Source organism: Agelaius tricolor, unplaced genomic scaffold, assembly GCF_023055355.1.
Source record: "Agelaius tricolor isolate 1412-34295 unplaced genomic scaffold, bAgeTri1.0.p SCAF_16, whole genome shotgun sequence".
Taxonomy (NCBI): Eukaryota; Metazoa; Chordata; class Aves; order Passeriformes; family Icteridae; genus Agelaius; species Agelaius tricolor.
The window spans coordinates 12,631,353-12,649,757 of NW_027269276.1; the positions used below are offsets into that span (position 1 = coordinate 12,631,353).

Genomic DNA, 18,405 nt, shown 5'->3' on the forward strand with positions numbered 1-18,405 from the left:
TCAAGTGGAATGATATTTTAGAGAGCAAATGAAATAGAAAACTGCCAAAACAGTGACATGCCATATATCGCACTTCTAGGAGCTATCCAATCCCACAGCCATTCCCAGATTCCTACTACTGGAAAGCACCTTGGTAGTACTAAGCTGTGATCCAATAGATCAGCTGTGGAAGGAGAAAGATCATCATAACCTTCCATTTTCCTCATTCCATTCCTGACTGCCAGCCCTACTTTTCAGAGAATTTTTACAAGGATCATTGGAAGTGATGCCGGAATTATGAAGTCTTGCGTGTTTGAGAGGACTCTGAACAAATTGTTAAAACTTACCTTTAAGAAAAGATATGTTTTCTAAAAGTCTTGCTCTTGCAGTTTCTAAACCTAATGTTACAAAAATTTTTCCATTTTCACATCCACATACAAGCTTATCAAGACCAGGTATGTACACAGAGGAACTGACAACTGCGCTTCCAAATCCATCTTCAGATCCACAAAGCTGATCAATAATGCCCTCTGACATGGAATGATGTTTATCAAAATTATCCTGAAGAGTCCACATGGTTGTAATTGGGATCTCTAGAGGGTAGGGCAAGAGAGGATTTTTTTATTTATGCAAAACAAAATATAAAAAAGTCAAACTAAAGAAAGTACACCTCTTCATCTCTTGATCACTTTCCTTAACTTATCCTTTCTGCAGTCTAGGGTTGCAAAGTCAGCAGTTGCTACTCCTCCTAACTTCAAGCAATCACTACACAATGAATAAATGAGCATCACTTTCTAGTGTAAAAAGTTTTTTATGAGAATTTTGATTTTCATGAAAATTGACTCCAAGACATAATGAAATAGATAGTAGTAAGGTGCCAGAAGTGCCAAACCTTTTGGAGAACCATCAAATGTTGACACAGGAACATCAGGAATGTGCCACAAAGTGATCCGTCCTGAAACTTCACCAGAAAAAAGAACCTTGTAGAAAGGCTCCTTTCTTTCATTCATGAAGCCCATGACAGAAGGCAGACTCTGTCAAAAACAACAGTAACTCCATATTTGAAAAGAAAACAGATAAAATAATGTAATAATTGTAAATGTGAAGGGGGTTTCTTTCATCAAAAGCTGTAAAAATACAGAAAAAACCACAACTGATTGCTTATCTGCCACTAAATCCTGCTCAGACCAAGTCTACTCTGCCTGGTACAAGCCCCTCAAGGATCACCCCTGCTTTGTAAGTACCCTTGGCTAAACCCATGGAAACCTAAATGGAAAAGTACACTGGGAGGTCTCTCTGGTTTTATGGTTTCACCAGCATAAGGATCAAGGACAGGCTGAAAAAACAATGCAGTGAAATATCGATAATCTTTGCATCAAAACAAATTCAGTAAAGCTTCAGTCATCACAGCTTGCATGACTACAAATAATGAAAGGTAAGGATTATGCTTTTACACAGGTAATAGCCTATAACACTATCATTGAGTCATCAGGTGGTGGAGCATTTCCAAAGAGCAATGAAATTGCTGAAGGGTGTGGAGCACAATCCTGATGGGGAGCAGCTGGGGGAGCTGAGGTTGTTCACTCTAGAAAAAAAGGCTCAGGAGAAAGCTTATTGCTCTCTACAATTACCTCATGTTGATAAACTTATTTACAGTTTTACAGATTTACTTTTTTACAGATTTTTAATAATCAGTTCCAAAATAATTAACTGCCCCGTAAAATAGTTCAGTTTATAGACTCAAAATGGAGTTCAAAAGAGATCACACAGGTGATTTGGTTGTCTCACAAATCTGCTATAAAAACTACTCAGGCAGTAAGACAAGCATTAAAGCAGAAATATTAAAAAAGAGCATGTCATTATTTTTTAAAAAGCATACATTTGGGGGGAAACATATGTGAACTTTGTACCACCACCATAACCCTATTATTTGCTAAGCCATGTGTTTTGGCTGTTCCTTTTCCCTCACCTTTCCTGACCTTTTGGCATCCTTCAGCAGTTATCCTATCTGATTTTTAGATCACAGCATTTGGGGAAAAGCTGAATGGCTTATGCTATTTCCCTGCAACTGAAAATTAAATCTGTCAGGCTTCATAGGATTATGCAACAAGCATGCTTTCTAAAAGCCTACATTTGTCAACAGAAAATGCTAGAAAACCTCACACAGGTATATATTTAGCAATGTTTCTAGTCAGCTACAAATAAAAATCTGTTTCTGTTGCATATTTTCAGAAACTGCTTAACAACCTGCTTGAGCTGTCACACACACACTCTAAAGCAATTTCAGGCAGGAATTAAACCCACATCTTTCAGCAATTGCAACTTCATTAACAGAATTAGCAATCAGCATTAGCAAAAAAACCCCAACAAAACATAACCAAAGCTACACAGAATAATCTGTTCTATTTGCTCTGGTTCATTTATTGCCCAAGTAAGAAGGCTTCCCACATATCTTTCCTGCCCCCCATTTTCCAGCTTCCTAATTATAATGAATTTTCTTCTTCAAATCATCGGGGTTTCCTTATTTATTTGTGATCACACAAAACACAACATAAAAAGTGAGTGAAGATGCAGGTTTTCCAACACAGCTGTGTCCATTTGAGATACTTGTCTACATAGTTACTTCAAATTTGAAATTGGTGTGACATGCTCTGCTAAATATAAATTCTCAAACAAAAGTGTAGAGATCAGCTACTTTTTCATCTTCCTCTTTTCTTAACATTAGAGTCTTCCTCAAGCCAAGGCCATATGAAGAGACTCATATGTGTGTCATTTTATGCACTCTGGGTACATCAGTCTGCTCACAGTGCAAGAAAGTTCTGCATGCGATTATGCCTCTGAAGCCAGCAGTATTCTGGATAAAATGCCAGATTCAGACCCCTTCAATTTCAGGTGGATACACAACCTATTTATGTAGTTACATTGAACCATGCATACATTCCTTAATAAAACAAGAACTAAGTAACTTGCTCATATTTGCTCATGGGTTACCTTTTTTGATTTTGGTTTTATGGCATAGTTGTATTTGTTGGGAATTTTATTTATTTTATTTTTATTTTTTTACAGATTTGAAAGTAGAAGCTTCTAAAAATATTTTAGACCACATCTTTGTTAAGAAATATTTTTCTCTTTGCCAAAATTAAAGAAAAGAAACAAGAACCAGTCTATATAGAGTCAAAGATAAAGGCATTTTTCCACTGTGAAAAAAACCTAAATATAGCCAAAAATCAGGCAACATATGTTATGAGCCTCTTCAAGTTTGTAAGAAACAATTTTTATATGAAGGAATAAATATTATTCCTTGTTTTTATGGAACAATTAAATCTGTTAATGAATTCATAAGTTCCTTTGGGATTATTCAGGTTATTGCAACCAGACAAATAAACTTTCAAACCCTTATGAATTTACCTTATTTTCCTTCATACCAGTAAAGCTGAGTAAATGAGGATAAACTGTTTCCTTGAGCGCCTTCCCATCAGCAGGGTACATGCTTTTAGAAAGGCCACTGTATAATTAAACAAGAAATTTTAAACACACAAGCTTTAGAAAGTCATTTTTTAGGAAGCAGAACAGTAACATCCAAGATTCACAAGTTCAATTAAAGGTAACCAAATAAGTAATTACAGGAGACTTTTTGAAATCACAGCACCAGCTGCCCAAGTTCTACATGGCTAATCTTATTCCTATGTCCCCTGCTGTGTCAAACAAAGACTGAGGGCTGTCAAACTCAGGGTAAATCTTTGAGTGCCAAAGTGGTTTTGTTCTGGTTTTTGATCATTTGCAACATGCAGAGATTTTCCATAGTAACCCTCCCAAAGTTCATCTTGTACCTGAACTTTTTGTGTGAATTTCCCATCTGAGCCCACCTGTTTAGCAGCTGGTAGATGTAACTGTGGCCATCTTCTGTCCAGATGATAAGTCTGTAAGCTGCCAGCACTTCCCCACCAGCAAAGCACTGACCACTCTTACAGAACTCAGTACAAAGCAAGGAGAAATCACAATAATCATAGACCTAAGTTCAGGAAAACAACAAAATATAAACAAATAGTATTAGCAAATTCATTTTAACCTAAACCAGGTTTGGGCAGCGAATCAGGAAGTAGAACATGAGTTCAACTCTTCATAAATGAATAACTATTTTTAAAGCCTAACATGTTTTGATAAACTACTGCAAAGTCAGAGTCAAACCATACAGTTCAAAGTTAAAGAAACTGACAGGTAAAAAAAAAAAAAACAACCAAAAAGTAGCATTAGGGTCCTATAGTCTTATTATAGAAATTAATAGAAATCAATGGATGTTACAGATATTTTTCCATTAAAAGTGAAAAATCCATTCTACACATGAACTTTCTCTATAAATGCTTTTGTATAGAATTTAAGTAGCCCAAGAGACATCTCAAGGATAGTCTACAAGTACATTATCTGAAGTTGACCCAGATATATGTGAAATTTTTTGACTCATTCCTGTCCCCATAGAGATGTTGGAATCAGGTATACATGTTGAAATAATCCTGAGTGATTAATGCAAGAGAAATTTTAGCATTAAACAAAAATACAGATTTTTTTACAATAAGTTTCAGTTGAAATATATTACGTTTTCTCTAAAACTGTTATTACTTTTTTTTCATTTTAGTTACTTTATTATAGCTTCAAGAAAAAGCAATATAGCCTGGGGTCTCTAGTTTTGCTGCTGCTATCAACAAACAAAGGTCCCAGACTACTGAGAACTTGCCAACTGTGAGTACTTCTGTCATACTTAAACAGGGATTTTTATTCTTTGTCTCCCTTTCAAATGCACTGTGAAGAGGACAATAACGCACTCAGTGCTCTAAAACTGTCTAATACTTAAATCCCCCTTCTATCCAGCCAATTTGGAGTTAAACTTTTAAAGCAGAAATACATTCATAAAAAATAAAAGCTTCATCTCTTTCACACAGTTAAGATAAGCCAAGAAGTGTTGCAGGCATCATCATATTTGACAATTTGTGAATGGTTTCTTTAACCTAAGAAGAAGAACAACAATCTGCATTTAAAAATCATATTAGCCTTTCAAAATCAACAACATTAACAAGAAAGTGTAATCGTTAATGTACCTGCCAGCACATGGAGGACACAACAAGAAGGAGCCTTTCTGTGTAAGTACAAAATCTTACTGCTTGACAGTTTATGCAGTCCAGAGATTTTGATTCCTTCTCGCACACACTTTGTTTCTCCTTTACAGCACAGAGGGGAAAAAAAGCTATAAAATTTGTTTCAGATATCTGAGCTTTTAGTACAGAAACAACCCACTGAAAATAATTTTCTCTTAAGAGACTTTCAAAATTCAAAGCAAGGGGTACTTCTCAATTAACAATAGAAAGACAACAGGTTCACAACTAACATGCAAACAGAAGAATGTAAACATTCGGTGTGGCTCAGACTGTGATCTCACTTAAATTATAATGAATGTGGAGAAGGACCAAAGGCAGGCCATAAATAGAAACTGCTGCAATGATTATATGCCAGGTATTCTTCAGTCAAAAAATAGCTACAACACCTATAAAACAGAGGATCAAATTCAGAAAAGCTGATGAATATTTTACTTTCCCACTCGTTCTCATTGCAGACAGGACAGTCTGAGATGCTGGTGTTGCCATATGTCCTGTTTGCTCTTAACACCTCTAAAGACAGTGTAAAAGTAATTCAGTTCCTTAGCTTTTTATTGCTAAATGTACTGTTAAAAACAATGTATGTATTTTCACACTTTTTGTGGGAATATCAGACATATTAAAGTCATCACACTCAATTATTCTACTGGCATTATATTTATTAATTATTGATTAAATCACTTAAAATGTATGTTTTCTGTTTTTTAAGATACCAACAGTCTCAAAACCTCTCAGAGAAGGGCTACAGATGCTTGGAATCATGGCTATAAAACTGAAAGCCATTTTCTTATGACATCTTGCAGCTTCAGTTAATTCCAAGTAAATCCAACAATATTTATTAAAATACTGCTCTTTAGAATTTAGCCGGATTGTGACAAACTCTGCAGCAGTCCCTCCACAAAAGGTGCCCCCAGGCAGTAAAAAGACTGCACCACACCATATGTTCCTCTGACATCTGTAATCAGTTGTTAGAATCCTCAGAATTTTTACAACACAGCAGTGGGGTTTGCTCTAGGAATGTTGAAAAGATGCACCCCAAAACACCACAGATAAATCAAAACCACCAGGATGGTGTCAAACTTGACAGACTCTCCTCAGGGGCTTGATTTGACCTATAAACAAGTAGTGCTGCCCACACCCTGCAGTTTGTCCAGGCAGTGGGTGAGTTACCAACATTCAGAGAAGTCTATTAATATTTTGCCATTTCTGTCTCACTGTAGAAGCCCCTTTGTGAATCTAGCTTTTAGAATATAACTAGAACACAAAAATTGCATCCCAATTCTAGCACTTGTTCATGGAAGGTGACAGCTGCTGAGACTATTAACCCAAAAAAGAGCAAGTTTGAAGGTAGAAAAATAGGACACTTGACACAGCAAGAGTCTTTTCCAAGTGAAGACAGCATTGTGAAAAGCAGACTGAGGAAAACAAAGTCTAAAGGACCATTTTGAAGAGAGTAACAAGGGTGAAGAGGGAGTACAAAGGCCAATATTGAAGAGCTTTGAGTGTAAAGGACAGAGTGAAGGGGTTCAAAGACATTATCAGGAGAGCAGGAAAGCATTGCAACTTAAGTATCCTGGAATATGAAAAGACAAGAAGCCTGGCCAAAAGACAGTACAGTTGTCAAGGCAAGAGCTGTCCAATGGGCCAATTTTAAATAATGCTATGAAGATGTGTTTTCAGAATTTTCTAACAAAAGTAATAAAATCTATTTAATACACATCCAGAAGATGGAAATTTATTCATATTCTGTTTCAATGTAGCCTTTACTTGAGAACATTCATGTTAACACTGACCTGAATGCTATTCAGAGATGAAGACAGGTCCCATACTTTGAGAACTCCAGCTACAGACACTGCAACTAAAGAGTCCTCTGTGAAAAGTTAACGTGAGACAGTCAACTTGAAGCCAAGTTCAAACAGCCCCCATCTGTTCAGCACTAAAACAAGGATTCAGCAGGATACTGCTTATCAATTGATTTGATAGGTCAAATATCAATTTTAGACAAAAAAGTAAATTATATACAGAAATACAAAAGATGTAAGCAAGCAGTGAATAATGTATTAACAGAAGGCACAGAACTGTGGTATTTTGCCTTTAATTTCTCTGATATTACAGAACTTATTTATACTTAAATCCAAGAACTGCGCTGCTTACAGCCATTATAGAAGGTGTTTTTTCTCTAAAAGCATATTAAATAAAACAGGACCAATATTAGGAGCCTTAAAAACACCTCTTGTGCTATCAATGAAACCTTAACATCTTCTATATAACAGCTCTGTGAAACGATTTGATATTAAATGAAGCAGGAATATACCATCGATACATAAATATTTTATCACAATTTAATTAATCTACATAAATACATGTAAAACATATACCTTGAATTCTTGCAGAGTGTACAATACACATACATTTTATCCAATCAGAAGACTGAGATGATGATAAAGTGTGAAGAACACCCAAAGTTTTAGCATCAATAATAAGAACATCTTGATATTCTCCACAACAAAGAAGCCAGCCTTCACCTGTCATTCTGAATGAGCAATGGTAATACTGTCCAAGTGGAAAGCAGAGAGTCAGCACACAGATATACAAATGGCATGAAGATTTTAACACTGAACATGTCATAATCAACACTTGTAGCATCACTAAAAAAATCTAAGGCATATGTGAAACCATACCCAACATTACTAGTAACACTAGAAAGGCACACTGCTTAGTAAAAGGTGCTTCAGACTGAAAGCAGCATCTGTCCCTCCTAAATATTAGGATTTTTGTAATTTTTGGAAGAAAGTCAGGTGTTAATTTTCCCTATAAATTGCTCAAGAGTTTGAGACTTGTTTCTCTGAAACACCCCTCTCCAAACATTTCATAAACCTCCTGTCATCAACAGTTGTATGAAAAGAATCAGATGCAAAATATTCATAATTAAATTTTTCATAATTACTGATTACTTTCCAGGAAGGATTTCTACTCCATAGGATATTCTTCATTCTGACATTAAACACCCTAGTGCTCAGAATCTTCTGAACACTATTCTCAGCAATCACAAAGGGAAAAAAACAACAGACAAAGCAAAGGGACAGAGTGCAGAGTGACTATGAGGATTTTTTTTTTTTGCTAGGTGTTCTATATGTGCAAGGACATCTGCATTGCATGTCTAGCTGTAATTGTAAACAATTTCCATAAATGCATAAGCAGCCACCTCAAAGCAGATTTACATTTATTACTAACCTTAAAGGGAACAATCATCTAGTCAGACAAAAATATCAGACAACCCAAAAAACTGTACCTCATTTACCAATTTTCTGTACAGTTTTGGTTATATCATAATTCTTCGTTTTTTTCAGTAAACTAACTGGAGTAATAAAAATAACTGGAAATAGGATAAATAGTAATACAGATATGAATAAACATAGGCAGAAATGGTTAGAATTTACAATTACTGTTACCATTAAATTAGGCTTGAAATAGAGGATTTGTATAGTCAGTAATTCCTCTGAGAAAATTCCACACTGGTTAAGAGCCACAAATGTTTAAGTGTTGACCCTGGTGTTGAATTTCATTTCAAATGGCAAATATTCAGTTTGCACTACTTGACATCTGCCATTCATAGTTAAATCATCTACACTGAACAAAAGGAACCTACTAGAGCAGATAGGTTAGTAGTTCAATTAAAACCAAACATTAACTACAGCACAAGCAACCGTTCCCCATGGAACAACAAGGAAAAAATCTACTACAAAACAGAACATCCACAACAGAAAACCACAATTTATTACAGTTATCAGAAGGCTGCATTTTAAGAGTAGTTTCCCCTCCCAGCAACACCTTCTTTTCCCTAAGCTTTCCTGTTAGGTGTTCCTGTTTTCTATCTTGCCCAAGTTATTAAACAAATATAATTATTAGCCACAATTAGGTTTAGCACATTTCTAATAGAGAGGAACTACCAATTTTCTGCAAGTATTTGCTACACCTACTTGAAGGGTAAGAATGAATATTCTCCCTCTGATCTCCACAAAAAAATGTACAGATTGTCAGTTAGGCCAGATTTGCCTACTTCCCTTCAGAATTTATCTGTAACTTCATCTATTGAAATCTAATTAAGCATTAGAACATAGCAGGTCAAATTATAATTTGAGGAGCAATAGAAGTATTTTTTGTTTGTGTACTATCCATTTAATGAATATAAACACTTAAAGCATGTGTACAAATAAAAGTGTAGAATAATTCTTAAGTTATACAGTTTTTATACACATACATATATGTAAAAAAAAAGTTCATCTTCCATAATTTTTGTTGGCAATATATCCAAGCTTTTTCATCCTCCCTTTACAATGAACAACTATTTGAAAAACTATTTTGTATTTGAACTCCTCATATCAACCAAAGCAGTGTCAAGAAAAACATTTTCTTCTGGAAGGGTTAAAAATCTTGGATTCCAAATTGGCTGTGCTTTGGAGTTACATGAAGGCTCAGATACCCATCATTTGGAGCCTTAGTTCCACCTTAGACTTCCTCACTGAAGAAAACCAGCATTTTAACTAACACAGGAACCCTGAGCTTCTCCTCTACTAATGTAGAAATAAGCAATGTCCCAGAATCAAACCCATAGATGCTGGGGCCCTCAATCTCACTCGCATGTGTATTTCAAATTCTCCCACACTCCAAAATCTAGACACTTATTTTACCTGGATACAGTTTCAACCAGAGAAACCAAATTATCTGAAGCAATATTGAAAGTCTCTGAAAAGAAGGGATTTGTCCTGAAGTTCTGCAGTGAATCAAAGCGTATTTTTGAAAACAGGGTGAACTCTTTTGGAGGTCAGGAGGTTCAGCACCAAAAACATTCAAAAGCTTAAAAATAAGTCTTTCAGCAGATTGTCTCACAATGTTTGGTCAGATTACTTGTACTTTTAAAATGTCAAGAAAAAGCCAACATCAGACCTGAAGCTTCCATGCAATTGTAACAAGACAAGAGCAAAGATTAAGACCATTTCACTTGGCTACCTGATGCACAAACAGTAAGTTAATCAATACTGCATTTCAAATATTTGCAGCTTAAAAGTAATCAGTCTGATTTGATTAAGGAATGCAGAGGAACGTAAAAGTCTCAATTCTTTTCTTAGAAGAAAAAAACTGAAAAAGATAAAAAATACTTATTTTACGACAGGGTCTTTTTCCTACGTTACAAGCTATACATTTAAAACTGTTTCTGAAAAAGATCATGTTAATAAAGCAAAACTCTTGTAATGAACAGAGACCCCATGAAAAGCTGCTATACTTACATGGATTGCTGTATGCCTATAAGGAAGCTTTGCGTTCTCAATGCACTGTCCACTAGTGACATTCCAAACACACATCTCCCTGCCAAAGATAACTTCATATTATTCTCTGTCATTTCCACTCAATTGGCTGGAATAATTTTGAGCCACCAAGTTTTTCTTTAGTGCTGTATTTAAGTGTAGTCTGGTCATTTATAAAGCTTTTTGTTACAGATTGCTGGGTAAGAAAATGTTGTCATTAGCAGGGGATGACATACAGTATCTGTTTCTTTTTGTTTTGGTAATTACACCCTGCTGCCTTGCAACCAACCTGACTTTAAGACCAAGTCTGGTCTACAACAAATTGTAGGTATGCTGCCATTACAGCTCGTCAACATGTCACTGTAACTATCTGTCACTGGAACTACATCCTCCTGAAAATGATTCATTTCACTGAACTTAAACCAGACGTTTCAAAAAGCATCATGCATCTTCTCCCACATCAGACTTCAGTTCTTGAGAGGAACAACGTTTGTTAAGAAGAAACAGTGCCATCATGAGGCCGTTCCCAAAATCTGCTCTCAATACACTCAACCACCTGAGTACCTGTGCAACACTACAGCTACACTTGGACACACTTAAGGCTGTTTGAGGAGACTTTGGCACACGTTCCTTATCTACACATTATTCAACACGCAGTGGGACTGGATTACAAGAGAAAATCAAATTAAATGTTGTACATGAGGCTGTATGAGATAGCTTATCATAGCTCAGCAACTGAATGTTAAACTTTGATGCGTTTAGAATTTATTAAAAAAACAAACATTACTTCCAGAACTGAAGCACTCATTTCATTATTTCTCACATTACATTGTAAGAAATTTCCTGTATCATGACTTAAAGAACACACTCGAGACAGCATTTTATTATATAAGAAATGCTACTTAGAGACTTACATTTTAACCTACCTGCATTTTAACCTACCTACTTACCCATTTGATGTTAAACTCAAAGCATTATTTCTTACTGTTTTTCAGCTGAGCAATAGCAGCATCAAAGCTGGTAGATCCAAAGTCAGAAATTAAGTGAAAGCTTTATACTGTTTGTGAAACCTTTCAGAGCAATGCTTTTCTCCTTGTTTCTATCAGAACTTTACTGCTTTAGCTACATTACTGTGACACATACATACCTACAAACATGCTCAAATGAGACCAGAATGTCAGAATGTAACTTCAGCTTCTGGATGATGTATTCAATTTACTGTTGTGTACTAATAAGGAGTGAGCAATATCACATATACCACACAGTATGTGCTGTAGGACAGGTTTGTCACTCATAGGACAGCACTGAGAACTCATGAATCATTAGAGATTCCTTTATGAACTTGCATATTAGAAGCACAAAATATAACATTATAAATAGCCTCTTCTACTGGTTCAGTTCTCAAGTCTGAGCTCAGGAAGAAACAGAGAAAAACACCATGATACTCAAATGCTGTTGAACTGCTGATGCCCCCCAATAACCCATTAATTTCTCTTTGAATAGGGTTTAGTCAACCCCTTGGAATAATTTCTTTTTTCTGAATACTAAGTGGATATGTGAATCTGCCAAACCTTTCTGTTGTCCATGGGACAAGCTCTTATTTGGACCATTGTATATTAACAATGTAGTCACTACCCTAAGTAGCTGCTACCATTTTAATATCATGGAAGTAGATTGAAACATTTCTGCAAATGCATAATCTGACCTACACTTGACACACATTTCATAATTTAAGAAATGAATAATTGAATATTCAGTTACCTACCCATTTTCAGTAGCACTTACTACATATGGCTGTTTCTCAAACTCTCTTGCTTTTGCCAAACAAGTTACAGAAGCAGTATGGCCAAAGAGCATTTCTTTAGATGAAATCTAGGAGAACAATATAATGATTTATCTTGAACAATTTCTATATAAACTAAGGATATCTAAAACCAAGGGAACTTGTCAATCTATATAATTGTCAATCTGCTTCATAGTCTTATGTTCTTCCATCATGTTTCTGGAATGCAGAAAGATGTGGAAAAATTTTTATGGAGTTTGAATAAAAGCTAAGTTTTTGTATTCACTGCATTCATCATCTGAAGAATGTATGGAACATCAAATGTTATAAAACAGGCAATGTGCAGGACATCTCTGGCCTTCAGCCTACAGCATGCACCAGAAGTGGCACAGTGAAGTGGAAACTGATAAACCAAAGCTCTTCAGCACATGTTTCATGCCACACATTTAAATAACCTCATTATCATCACTGCATGCAAAGGTCTTAATTGGAAAAGGTAGCCTCATAAAAGGGCAAACTTTCAGACTGTGTTTGAGTCCAAATGGGGCAACTAAATATAAAAATATAAACACAGTTCTAGAAACAAAGAAAAAAACCAAACAGGAAGTGTTTTGACTCTGATCCATTGTGAGAAAAATAAATAAAGCAATAATTGTATCTTGGTTACATCAAAAATAAAAGTTTCATCTTGCTGCTTCCATCTTAGTAGATTTGGTTTTATAAATATTTTTCTTTAAATGACAGGTCATGCTTAGCAATTGATTTACAAAAGAAAGAAAACCTTCACAAGACACAAATCATGATAATTGTATATATTTACTTGCTGTCACTGCTCAGAGCACAAAGTCTCAAATTATAAACCACTGGGCATGCTTATCTGTGAAAAATTCTCCAAAGTCTGCAAATTACAGGTTGCTTATACAGGCATTTCACTTACTGCTTCATGAGTTTCCTATAACAAATATCACACTATCTTTTAAAATTCATCTAAATAAGCACAAGTATGGATAATCCTATTGCCAATACTAAAAGATAAAACTCCTGTCTATTTGGCAAACCAGCACAGTGGACACAAACCTGTAAGTCTGATGAGAGATCCCAGAGACATATTTGTCCTTCTTGGCTCCCTGTAACTATGGTCTGCTGGTCATCTGTGATCATCACAGCAGTGATGCTGTGAGAGGGAGCTGTTCTCCCCCACACAGCCACAGCTGGTACTGATGCCTTCATGGTCAGCACCTAAAAACAAACAAGTCATGATGATCCTAAGTAGGATTAAATAAGGAAAATATCACCTAAAAAGGGGGGAATGTAATCAACATTTGGAAAGGGAAACTACAAAATATTGCTGTGAGACACTGATAAGGCATTGAAACATTTTCTTGCTGTTGCCAACATCACACTAACAATTTCAGGGATCAGTACTAAGAGAATACTGAATCATCAGCAGCAAGAGGTGTGTGCTGCCCCACACAGCCTGGCTTAGCTCTGATGGGCTCTCGTTGTTCTCCCCAGATGTGGCTGGTGGAATACACAACACTTCCCCTGTTCCCTCCAACCAGCAGCTCTGATCATTAGCAACAGCAGGAGCCAATTGCTGGAGCAGAGGTGGCACAAGAGCAGGGTGTCAATAAAGACATTGTGATTTCAAGGAGGGTAAGACAAGAGAAGGATAATGTGGCCAAAAGGAGAGAACTGGTGGGGGTGGGTCAGGGAGGAAGAGAAAAATGAGGCCCAAGTTGGCAAAGCTATATACCTAACTATATACCCAACCATTCTGTGGCACATCCTAGAGACAAGAACAAAGGTGACAGCAGAGTTGCAAGCTGAGAAACAGAGAATGAAAAGACTTTGTTGCTCAAGACATGAGTTCCTTGCCCCAAAAAAATTATCTAATAGATTTGTCCCTACTGAAAAAAATTGATTTAATGGGGTTGTCCATCTGGCTGAGAGCAGTTTTGACTCCCATCAGCTGGGCAATAGACAGACAGATTGACAACTGCTGACAAATTGAACAACATCAAAATTGTTTGTATACTTCAATCAGTCAGGTGTCAGTGAACAAGAAGGGATAGATTTTAAGCTGTTTCAGATTCACCATTATCTAAGGTCACTTAAATAAACAAATTTTTAAATTTTTCTTTTCAAATACTGTATGTTACCTATGTCATCTTTCTTTTAATCCAGACAGTAATATGATTGAAGGCATATTTCAGAGCAACCACTTTGCAGCCACTAAGGAAAATTCACCTTTCAGAGAAGGTGTGCTCCAATTTGTCCTGGACAAAGAAGAGACACCAGAGCCCATTGCACATCCTTAGGACAGAGGTTCAAAATGAAACAAGATGATTCAGTAATGCAACTGGGAGAACTCAGTCAAAAACCATGACCATAAAGCTGAGCTTTTCTGAGGAGAGACAGCAAGTGGGCAGAACAAAATCCATGACAGCCAGTGAGTCAAAGGAAGTACCACAGGAATGATGAGAAGTGACATGAAGAGCAGTTCCTGTGATAATTCAGAAAAGACCACAGGACAGAAATGGAGCACAGGAGCAGCCTTTTAAGTTATGCTTAAGGAAACTGTAACCCAGCACAACAGCAGTTGAAGACAAGAGGTATCTTCATGACTACTACTAAAAGCCTAAAGTGACACAGAACTAAAGGAATGGTCTTGCTTCCTTACAAGAAAATGAGCTAAAGGGCTCAGCTACTGAGAAAAAAAGGCTGAAAAGACTGCTATGGCAGACTATTGAGGTCCTGCCACGCAACCTTGACAGAATGCTGAGGGCAGAGGAAGAAGAATCTAAGAAAAAATTGAGGTCATGAGTTCATTAGGCTAAATCCCACTCAGTTCCATATAAAAGCTCCTTGTGGATATATAAAAATACTGAGATGTTTTATTTTTCCCAGCATTACAATCTGACTTTTCTAAAACTTTTTTTTTTAAGTCTCCAGTCATATGAAGCTACTGATGAACACTGAAATCCTTTTATCTTGCAATTTATGCCCTGAAATAAAAGCTGTTCTGGACAACCTTTAATGACATGGTTTTAGTTATCAGGTAAGCTAATAAAGGTTGCCATTTTCATAGGGTTTATAAAGGGATGGCTTACAAAAGAGTTTGATGAGCCAAATCCTGCATCTTTAAAATGCATTTGCTTGCATATCACATAGTCTTTTATACTTGTACCATGGGAGTGTTCAATTAGTGTAAAACAACACAAGGAAGCACAATTCAGGTTTGTACTGCATTGAATATTGAGTCATAAATTATATTTCCTTATAAGGAAGCATAGAATCAAGCTCAATATTCTTAACCAAAGACCTACTGCTGAGCAAGTGATTTGAGAGAACTCAAATCAACAGATGTTAAAAAGAAAAGAAGCTGATAGAATTTGCTAATGTGGAGATGATTTATCTGCAGCCTGTTTAGTTACTCATGAGTAACATGAATAAAAAACTACTGCCACTGACAAAACGCTCGTTGTAAGAGAATTAATTTGACTGAAATGTTACAGGAATATTTTGTATGCTTTCCTTTACATTATGACTGAAGCCCAAGAGAAGGAAAGCAGAAATTATATGATTTTTTGCATTAATACAGTCCTTAGCTTTTTTCTCCACTTGCTTCTTGGTTTTTTGGATTATGATATTTTGATGCACAAGCAGTTTGAATGAAACCTTTGCTTCTTAGTGTAGCATGACTTCACTAGAAATACAGCATATCCACATGGACACATTTTGACAATACTTAGCTTTACCAAATTTTTTAGTGATACTGATGGTACCTAAAGCAAACTTTTTTGAAATAAAACCAACAGATATTTATCAGACTGTTCCTTTTAAAAAGGTAAAAGCTGTTTTCACGAAGGCAATATTGCCCAAGGCATATCAGAGCTGCATGTAGCTTATCAGCACATGTCAAATTCCTCCAGCTCTGCCCACTCAAGCATGTCTGATTTGCAGTATTAACCCATAATTCAACTAGAAATCACATTTCTCAGTCCTACTGCCCATTTCTCCCTGCTTACAGCCTAATAAGCTTATTTGTGCCGCCCTTAAAAGCATACTGTCAAACAGTGTTTCTCCCATTACTGAAAAGCTCTGGTTTTAGTTAAAACCATAAATAAAACCATAAATACCAGCCCATCTCACCACTAACTTGTTCCATCTCTACTAATCTGTCTTTAGTTCCTTTCACACTGAAGCCACACCACAAACTATTGTTAACTTGCAAAATCATCCAAATTCTCACAGCTTCGTGGACTTTGGTTGTACAACTTTAGTAACTTTGGACCATTTGTGTAGTATTAAAGCTTAATTTGGAAAGCTGAGTACACAATCTCTTATTCTACAGGAGCCATGAGTTATTTAAAAGTCTAATCAAAAGCTTTAAGAGGCCAGAAAGCTGAAGGTCTGACCTTGAATGCCTTACTAAGCACATATTTATGCAAGGTCTTTTCCTCATCACTCAGCTTTTTTGACTAGGACTGGTCATGAACTGATGAGAATGAAAAAGGTCAGATTACACCACAAGAATCAGTGCCATCATAACTTAACATATACTTTCCCCATATATACTAAGTGTATCTTGACTTTGACTCCTCTACTGACCTTAAAACAAAATGAAACAATTGTTAGCTTCTCTATTGGGCTCATCTCAGACCTTCCAATCACTGCTACATAATTAGTGCTTAACCTCAGGCACACATCCCTTCCCTGAGCTGCATTTCCTCAAAATAAAAATTATAACCTTGAAGCCAGAGGCCTGGGAACATAAAGGGTTAGAAGGGCAGAGTGGCTGGGGTCTCAGGAGCGTGCACACCCATGCCCTCAGTGGTCTGAAGTGAGAAACCTGGGGTCTGTTTTGCCCCACTGCAAACTGCAGCACACATTCCCTATGGGTTCCTTGCATTTCCAGTGCTTGCTCAAGAGCCTAAAGGAAGCTCTACTGAATGCCACATCTTCAAGATGTTAAACTATTAGCTACAGTTGTAAGAATGACATTTCCTGATAAAGAAAAATACCCTGATGTTTCAATGAATTCAGAATAACACTTCTGATAAATACATATATACACCAAGGTCCTTAAAATGAGGAGTTAAACTCCCTTCAGGGACCTAATCTCAAACAGCTCACCCTATAAAATGCTGGTTGTGACAAACTTCTTTCTCATCACTATAACCCATAAAAAACCTACCAAATGCAAATTCCTAGTTTATTTATAAAAGGAGAAAGGCTCCTTACAACACAATATCACTTTACAGGTAACAGTTAACCTGTCAAAACAACGTTTTTGAATTTATAGCCATTTCATGTTTCCTACACCTTCCAAGCTGTCAATAGAAGGTCACTTTCTTAAAAGCCCAGTTAAATGTCCGGCAATCAAGGCAAGCACAAAATAAAACTGTTTTGTGCAAAACTGTGCAGAAATTTGCTTACAGACCTGAAAATATTAAGATATTAGCAGAATTTGGCTGTTTGCATTGGATTCAATAAGCTCCCCCTATGCACACCCCATTATATTCAGCTTTGTAGTAAAAGAAATCTTAGGATTTAGGTGGAGCCTAAATTTTTTAATGAGCAGTTCCTATGGTTTTTGTGCTTTTAATCTATCTCATTCTCCTGTTCCTGTCTGTTCTTTCATTTAATCTGACACATTCTTTGTTCCTACACAAGAAAATAAATATTGGTTTTACTCCTAGTAAAAAATTAATAATTTTTCTTAAAAGCAGCTTTGCAGTCTGCTGGTCCATTCTACACTGTTTTCACAACTTTCTATGTTTTGTGATGTAAATGTTGCACACCATCTCTAGTAATCCATTTATGATATGATGGGACTTTCCTCAAGACCTGTTGGACTACACCCTAGAGGGCTGGAGTCACTGCTGAGTGACACCCCCAGCTCCCTGGGGATGGGGATGTCCTGCTCCTGCAGTCTGAGGGAGCAGGGCACTGGGACCAGCAATCGATACAACCCATTTTAACTAGCAAGAAGCACCTGGTAATACCTTGTTTGTATTTCTTGAACGAGTGACACAAGAAACACTTATTTCATTCCACACAATAATTCACCACAATCAGAAGGAGCACAGTAAGGGCAACACCATCTCCCAGCTGCTGATTACATCAAAGGTTTGCAGCACAAATTCAATTTTATGATGTTAATCTCAACCTGCCACTCAGAAAT

The 18,405-nt window shown here is 36.5% G+C and overlaps 1 protein-coding gene across 1 annotated transcript in view; it reads right to left on the minus strand.

Annotated features, from left to right (window-relative positions):
- The window catches only part of WDR72 (WD repeat domain 72), a 90,338-nt gene extending 76,893 nt beyond the window's left edge, over positions 1-13,445 (minus strand). The window contains exons 1-10 of the mRNA XM_071442063.1: positions 13,293-13,445; positions 12,198-12,304; positions 10,415-10,493; positions 7,505-7,679; positions 6,920-6,996; positions 5,073-5,192; positions 3,846-3,991; positions 3,384-3,484; positions 872-1,015; positions 327-572 (exon numbers count right to left, since the gene is read on the minus strand). Coding sequence (XP_071298164.1) covers positions 327-572; positions 872-1,015; positions 3,384-3,484; positions 3,846-3,991; positions 5,073-5,192; positions 6,920-6,996; positions 7,505-7,679; positions 10,415-10,493; positions 12,198-12,304; positions 13,293-13,445 — 1,348 coding nt within the window. The remainder of the gene's footprint in view (positions 1-326; positions 573-871; positions 1,016-3,383; positions 3,485-3,845; positions 3,992-5,072; positions 5,193-6,919; positions 6,997-7,504; positions 7,680-10,414; positions 10,494-12,197; positions 12,305-13,292) is intronic.
- Between the last annotated feature and the right edge of the window lie 4,960 nt (positions 13,446-18,405).